Source organism: Leptonychotes weddellii, chromosome 13 (assembly GCF_054177405.1).
Source record: "Leptonychotes weddellii isolate Sample4059 chromosome 13, ASM5417740v2, whole genome shotgun sequence".
NCBI classification, from domain to species: domain Eukaryota; kingdom Metazoa; phylum Chordata; class Mammalia; order Carnivora; family Phocidae; genus Leptonychotes; species Leptonychotes weddellii.
Genome location: NC_138381.1, coordinates 67,645,568 through 67,653,599, shown reverse-complemented (window position 1 = coordinate 67,653,599; position 8,032 = coordinate 67,645,568). Strand labels below are relative to the sequence as shown.

Genomic DNA, 8,032 nt, shown 5'->3' with positions numbered 1-8,032 from the left:
GGCGGCGGCAGCAGCAGCAGCAGCAGCAACAGGGCGGCTGAAAACTCGGCGGCGGCGTCGGCGGCAGCGTTCCTCGCAACCTCGCCTCCCGCTTCGCCGCCCCTCGGTCTTCCCTTCCTCAGCTTTTCCTTCTGCCACCCCCTCCGCCTCCCCAGCGCGCGCCGAGCAGCTGAGCCCGGGGGCGGGGGGTGGGGGCGCGTGCCGCCGGCGCGGGGGAGGGGCGGGCCGGCGCGCGCCGCGCCCAGGGCTCGCGGGGACCCGGGGGGCGCGTGCCGCGGCGCGGGGCGAGGCGAGGCGCGGGGCGGCGCGGCGGGGCCCCTCCCCCCTGCAGCCTGGCGCGCGCCGGCCGGGCCGCACCGCTGCGGGCTCCGCGCGCGCGGGCCATGTCCGCCTTCTGCCTGGGCTTGGCCGGCCGCGCTTCAGCACCCGCCGAGCCGGACAGCGCCTGCTGCATGGAGCTGCCCGCCGCGGTCGCGGACGCAGTCGGGAGTCCAGCCGCCACTGCCCTCGTCTCCTTCCCCGGGGGCCCCGGGGAGCTGGAACTGGCGTTAGAGGAGGAGCTGGCGCTGCTGGCGGCTGGGGAACGGCCGTCCGACCCCGGGGAGCATTCTCAGGCCGAGGTCGGGCCTCCGGCCGAGGGGTCCGGACTGCAGCCGCCACCCCCCCAGGATCCCGAGCTGCTGTCGGTGATCCGGCAAAAGGAGAAGGATCTGGTGTTGGCGGCCCGGCTGGGCAAGGCGCTGCTCGAGAGGAACCAGGACATGAGCCGGCAGTACGAGCAGATGCACAAGGAGCTGACAGACAAGCTGGAGGTGAGGACGTCCCTCGTGGGATAGGTGGGAAGCACGGAGAGCCCGCCTGGCCCTGGGCAGCTTCGGGAACCACTCACCCACCCCACTCCTTCCTTGCTCACGCTGCCTCAACAGAAAACCACCTAAGGGGGAGGGCCTTGCCCTTTACTGGAAGGTTGGAGGGTTTTCAGTTATCAGACCAGCGCAACATTGAATCCACTTGACTTCAGCAAATGGGTCCATGCACAGCCCCAGCCCCGCTGTGGGCCATTCTATATATGTATTGTACACGGCATCTAAAATAGAGCTTACAGTATGACTAATTTATACAGCGCTGAGGTGATGTCTGCACAGAGAGAAATGAGAAAGTCGGGAAGCATTTAAAATATGCTCCAGGTTTTCAGAGTAGTTAATCTCTAATCAGGGTGTTAGCCTAAAGCCTTCCAGTTTTGGCGTTAAGGCTTCCAGATGCCCTTGTCTTAACTTACCGGCAGCTCAGAGTTGTGGGAAACAAGTGCCCCTAAAGGAGCTTTATATAGCCTTCAAATACTCAGGGATTAGGAAATGTGGTTCCATTGCAGAAATCAGGCAAGCCTGGGCTCAGCATGTGACTGTTGGTAGTGGATTTAATTTGGACCTCGGCATTTATGTGTATTTTGTATTTAAACAGTATGCTTCTGTGTTCGGGCCTCATGCATGGAATTCGATGGCCACATGCAACCTAGGAGAACCATGTTACTTTAACTGTTATAAATACCTCTTAGAGTGTCTGTAAAATTTCTGCCAATTCTCTGGACCAAAGTCTTTCTCAGAGCTATGCCTGTTTTCTTGCCCTTTACTGGAAAAGGGCCTTGAAAGTGGTATGGAATGCCAGCCTTTCTAAATTAGAGATTTTTTTTTTTTTTAAGATTTATTTATTTGAGAGAGAGAGAATGAGAGAGAGCACATGAGAGGGGGGAGGGTCAGAGGGAGAAGCAGACTCCCTGCCGAGCAGGGAGCCTGATGCGGGACTCGATCCAGGGACTCCAGGATCATGACCTGAGCCGAAGGCAGTCGCTTAACCAACTGAGCCACCCAGGCACCCAAGAGAGATTTTTTTTTAAAAAGGGGGTGGGAGGCATCTGTGGCAGTGGAGAGGAGCTTCTTTTTGTTTGCCTGTGCATTTACTGTTGTTACCCAGTTTGGTTGCAACCAGTTCTTTTTATTCTTAGTTACAAGAGAATAGTACAGTTCTGAATAAAGTCTGAATTTGACCCTAGTCTGCTTCTATATCTCTGCTACTGGTTGAACAGTCAGAATGTAGATTCAGAAACTTTTCTGTAGTAAGATTTAAGTGTGTGCGTAGTCTAGCGACCTACCAAAAGTAAATCGGGGGAAAAAAGGAAACCAGTGAGTGCCCTGTAGTTCACTTGGCCTGTTAACTAGGTCTGCCAGTCGATGAACCCCTGAGATACCTCTCTGAAAAGTGGTTTGTGAAACCTATAGGTAGACTGCCAAAAAGCAACCCAATGAATTGAATTAATTTTCACTGGAAATAGAGGTCTAGAAATAAAAGGGTGTCTTTTTTTTTAAATGCGATTCGGTTACATGACTCTATGTAAAAGTACTGCTGCAGAGATTTATACTTGTGATTTGAAATTCCTTCAGTGAGGGACTTGATTGAAGAGACAGCTAACTTGAAAGGAACATCATATCAGTCAGTTTGATTACTGATAGATTTCAGAGTAATCTTGAGTGTGCAGTTACACACATCCTGGGTTCCATGTGGAGCCTTTGTACATTTCTTCAACAACAAAAAAAGATTTAAAAATTGTGTAACAAGAAAGGTTCTATTGTAAAAGAATAAATTACCTTTGACTTTTTGCTGTTGACCAAATAGACAATAATAAATAATTTAAAGCTCTTAGTTTCTAAAATCTTCATTCCTCTACAGGTTACCATATGAACTCTAGTGTTAAAAATTTATTCTAATTTCTGAGGTTGTGGTTGCACCACAGCGTGAATGTACTTAACACTACTCAATTGTACACTTAAAAATAGTTACGATGGTAAATTTTATGTTATGTATACTTACATTTTTAAACTGTTTATTTTTAAAAGCCAAATATTGATCATTACTGAAGATGAGTATTGGAGGGTTTTGTTATACTATTTCTTCAAGGTATATTTGAAGATTATCATTAAAAATTTTGGGTTTTTTTAAAAAGTACATTTAAAAATATCTCATGAAGATATTGTCATTAGTTCCTTGTTAATTCTTTGAATTCTTGTTAATTGACTGAAACCTAATAGAGGACGATTTAATGTGATACCTGCAATGAACTTTCTTCACAGTATATTTTTTTAAGCAGCCTACATTTTAGAATGTCTGCTTAGACAAAATACTGTCTTAAGTTTAACACCATCACTCTGCTATATTTTCAGTTAAATTAAATATTTAAGAGTAGAGGACCTGCCCTTACTTTAAAAAGCATTTGTAATTTTCCACAAACTGTGAGTGGAGTCAAACACATTTTCTCACAGGTTGTTTTGAAAGATTAACATATGAGTGGACTCTGAGAGAATGTTGGCTTGATTGTTAAATAATGAGATTGGTCTTGTTTTAGTCCCCTCTGTTCCCTTACCACTTCAAAATTGGCACCTTTCTAACTTCAGGACGGACAAGCCATTGTCAAGATTTTTTTCTACCTATTCATTAGTTAATACTCAATAGCTTTCCAGTTCTGTGTGCCAAACCTAAGATTTTGTTTTGTCATTTAAAACATAAAGTCTTGATTTTATACTGCACTCTCATTTAAAGGCACATTCTTTAAAGTCTATAATGGTTTAAAGGTTAACAGAATTTTTTTTACCTGTATATCTCAGAGTAATCTCTGAAGATTAATTTAATTTGAAAGACTGGAAGATTTTGGTCATTTTTTTCCACCCTTAAATTGACTATATTGTATTTTATTCATTCACTGAATTATATTTTCATATGCTTAGAGTTCTAAAGTTATTTTTTTTAAAGATTTTATTTTATTTCTTTTTAAAGATTTACTTCTTGGGATGCCTGGGTGGCTCAGTTGGTTAAGCGTCTGCCTCTGGTCCAGGTCATGATCCCAAGGTCCTGGGATCGAGTCTCACATCAGGCTCCTTGCTCTTCAGGGATCCTGCTTCTCCCTCTGCCTGCTGTTCCCTTGCTTGTGCTCTCTCTCTGACATAAATAAATAAAATCTTAAAAAAAATAAAGATTTATTTATTTTAGGGAGAGAGAGAGAGCAGGGTGGGGGATGCAGAGGGAGAGAGAATTCTGAAGCAGACTCCCTGCTGAGCATGGAGCCAAATGTGGGGCTTGAACCGAGGACCCTGAGACGATGACCTTAGCCGAAATCAAGAGTTAGCAGCTTAACTGACTGAGCCATCCAGGCGCCCCTTAAGATTTTATTTTTTAGGTAATCTCTGTGCGCACTCTGGGTCTCAAACTCATAACCCAAGACCAAGAGTCCCATACTCCACCAACTGAGCCAACCAGGAACCCCTAAACTTATTTTTTTTAAGATTTATTTATGTATTTTAGAGAGAATGTGGGGGTGGGGGGGCACAGGCAAGGGAGAGGGAGAGAGAATCCCAAGCAGACTCCCTGCTGAGCCTGGAGCCCTGTGCGGGACTCCCATCATCTCAGGACCCTGAGATCAGACCCCAGTCAAAACTGAGGGTCCCACACTTAACTGACTGCACCGTCCAGGTGCCCCACTCCTAAAGTTATTTTTAAAAATTTATTTCTTCTGGAGGCACCTGGGTGGCTCAGTCTGTTGAGCGCTGGACTCTTGATCTCATCTCAGGTCTTGATCTCTGGGTGGTGGGTTCAGGCCCTATGGCTTGGCTCCATGCTGGGGGTAGAGCCTACTTTAAAAAATTAATCTACATCTACAGTGAGCCCTTTTGATTTTATTATTATTTTTTTTATTAAAAGATTTTATTTATTTGAGAGAGAGAGATAGTGAGAGAGCACACAAGCTGGGAGGAGAGGGAGAAGCAGGTTCCCCACTGAGCAGGGAGCCTGATGGGGGGGCTCGATCCCAGGACCCTGAGATCATGACCTGAGCCAAGGGCAGAGGCTTAACCAACCCAGCCACCCAGTCACCCCCGCCCTTTTGCTTTCAAATCTTATATCCAGCTAGGTCCTTAGTTTTTTTCCCAGAATATGAACTAAGATATTAACTTGCATTTATTTATATACTTTTTTCTTCAAAAATTAAATATTTAGTTTTTAAAGACATTTTTAACATACAAGATCCCCTTTTTTCCTATTCTAGCTTAGAGTGAATTTTCTCTTACTGCAAAGGTAGTCTTTTCCCTCAACTATATTTTCTTCTCCCTTCCTTAGGCCAATTCTTATGATTCTAGTACAGTTTTTTTAAAGGGCAGAACAAGTAAAGTGAAAATTATCACATAATGAGAGTCACTAGTAGATTTGGGGAGGTAAACCTAGAGGTCCTTGTGTTCAGTGCTTGGTCCACTTAAAAATTAGTACTTTTTCATTGTATATCTTGGACTTAGGAGAATGGTGTTGCTTTTTTGATTCTTTGCAGAAATCCATTTTCTGTAACAACCAATTTTAGGTGGGCTAATGATATTAACTCTTATTTTTTTCAGAGTTTTCAATAAACATTTTTTTAAGAATGGTTTCAGATTTACAAAAACATGGAAAGATGGTACAGTAAGTCTCCATATGCCATGCACAGTTTCCTCTGTTATTAACATATTATGGTACACTTGCCATAATGAAAAAAAAACAATATGGATACATTGTTAACTAAACTCCTTAGTTTATTCAGGTTTCCTTAGCCTTTACCTATTTTTTTTTCTCTGTTCCAGGATCCCATCCTGAATACATTGCATTTAGTTTTCCTATCTTAGTCTCCTCTTTGCAGTAGCATTTTCTTAGACTTTTCTTGTTTTTGATGACCTTGACAGTTTTGATGTTAACTTTCCTTCTTTTGTTTATTGAGGTATAATGAACATATAATGTAACATTATTATTAGTTTCAGGTGTAGATATTAACTTTTAAAATAATACGTAACATAAAATAAATATAACATATAAAATGAATAACATACAACCCCGACCTCCATACTTCCCAATATGCTGCCTAGAGTTTACTGGTTAATTTCACTTAGTTGAAAATACAATGCTAGAAAACCTTTCTTTGAGTAAACAAAAAGTTAAATTCTGTACGTTCATTAATAGCAAAGTCTTGATTGATTTTTTCCAGTGTTCAGGGAAATCTGAATTAGGAAGTTTGTCATGTGATCAAAGAACTATAAGGACAGAATAGACTGATCAGCACCACCTGTCTCAAACCCTCCCCCAACTCCAAGTGGATTGGATTGTTTTAGTTGCTTGGTTGGGCTGTTCACTAACAGCTGTTTGCTGAATATTTTTAAGTCTCTCTGTTCTTTTAGAACACAAGCCTAATTTATCTGGCCTCTCAGTAACAGTGTGATTACTGAGTTCTTGCTGTTGCCTTCTGCTCAATCTTTTTCATTTTGGAAAAACTGAATAAAACCAAGTATCACAATTTTAGGATTGCAGTTAGCATTTGTTTCTGCATTTCATCTTTCTGAAGTCTCTACGGTGACTAAAACATTTTCATTTTTGGAGTTTAGCAATGTTGAGGGAAGCGTAGAGCAGAAAGTTCTCATGCTGATGAGTAGAAGTCCCTCCCTTGTCCTTACTTTCCCTGCATGCTCCAACCTGAGGCTGTATAAAGTATAACTATAATGCGACTTTTTCAACAAATATAGTAGAGTGATTATATCCAAGTGAGTTATCTCCCAGAAGTGGTCATCCTGGGAGGCCATACATTATAGTAAAAATTGCCTTTGCTGATGTGATCAGAATTTTCATTTCACTGGTTTCATCTTTTGGCACATTATTTTGACTGCTCAGTCATGGTATATTTTCATCTTTTGGGGATAAATTCTACTTTAAGAAACATCAACAAGTCATTCAGAGCAAAAGAAGGGAATAAAATGACAGGATGAAGTGGGGTGATCTCTTTTTTAGACTCTTATTAGATGTGAAGTAACGGGACTGATTTTCATTTTCATGTATAAGTATACACTGGCCCTTAAGGCTTTCCAAAAGAAGCATTCCAAAAAATATTCAAAGAGTGAGAACTTGGATAGGATAAGAGCGTAGCTTCCCAAGTAGAAAAGATGACTGACCACTCTGAAGAAGATTCATATGCTCATCTTAGCTTGTTGAAACTATCACAGTGCTTGATATCAACCTTCAGTGCATTGGAATTTCCTTTAGAGCCAATATAGATAGGCAGATAGATGGATAGATAGATGCATGTCTAGCCTTCATCCCATTCTGATGGATAGATAGATGCATGTCTAGCCTTCATCCCATTCTTAACTAATCACAGTCTTTGGGATTCGGGTCCAGGAGGGTGTATTTTCAGCAATTATTATCAGGGCTTTTCTGAGAGCCCCCCGAATTGAGGACCATTGCTTTAACTTCTTTTTAATATACTCCTTGGGGTATAGACTTTGCTTTCTTGTACATAATATGCTTTTCAAGTAGAGCATACTTGCCTCTGTAAAGAGACATCCGTATTTGTCTCACAGAAACAAAAAGGTACTCTTATTTCCTTCAAAGGAACCCTTTTTTATTGAGCTGCTACTTCAAGCCATCTGTATTTTTACTGCATACCATTTGTCACACACAACTCCCTACTTTTATCAGTCTCTCCCACTAGAAAGAAAGCTGCATAAAGGCAAAGACATGTCTGTTTTACTTTTCACTGTGTCCCCAGCACAGTGGCTGACCCATAATAGGTACTTAAGAATGAATGGATGGGGGCGCCTGTGTGGCTCAATCGTTAAGCGTCTGCCTTCAGCTCAGGTCATGATCCCAGGGTCCTGGGATCGAGCCCCGCATCGGGCTCCCTGCTGTGGGGGAAGCCTGCTTCTCCCTCTCCCACTCCCCCTACTTGTGTTCCCTCTCTCGCTGTGTCTCTCTCTGTCAAATACATAAATAAAATCTTAAAAAGAAAAAAAAGAGTGGATGGATCAGAAATAAATGTACAAGGCTAATAGGCCATGATTTAAGCAGATCTGAAGTTGAACTTGCTTGATATCAAAATATAATGCTTTATATCACAACAAATATTTATTGAATTGTGATTTAGAGCACTAACAGAGTCCAATGACTTAAACACAAATCCCAGCTCTGCCATTTACTAGTA

The 8,032-nt window shown here is 42.6% G+C and overlaps 1 protein-coding gene across 5 annotated transcripts in view; it reads left to right on the top strand.

Annotated features, from left to right (window-relative positions):
- Positions 1-354: 354 nt before the first annotated feature.
- BICDL1 (BICD family like cargo adaptor 1) overlaps positions 355-8,032 on the top strand; it is an 87,809-nt gene continuing 80,131 nt past the window's right edge. For all 5 annotated transcript variants that reach the window (XM_081802093.1, XM_081802090.1, XM_081802092.1 and 2 more), the window contains exon 1: positions 355-812. In XM_081802093.1, coding sequence (XP_081658219.1) covers positions 384-812 — 429 coding nt within the window. In that variant the 5' untranslated portion in view covers positions 355-383. The remainder of the gene's footprint in view (positions 813-8,032) is intronic.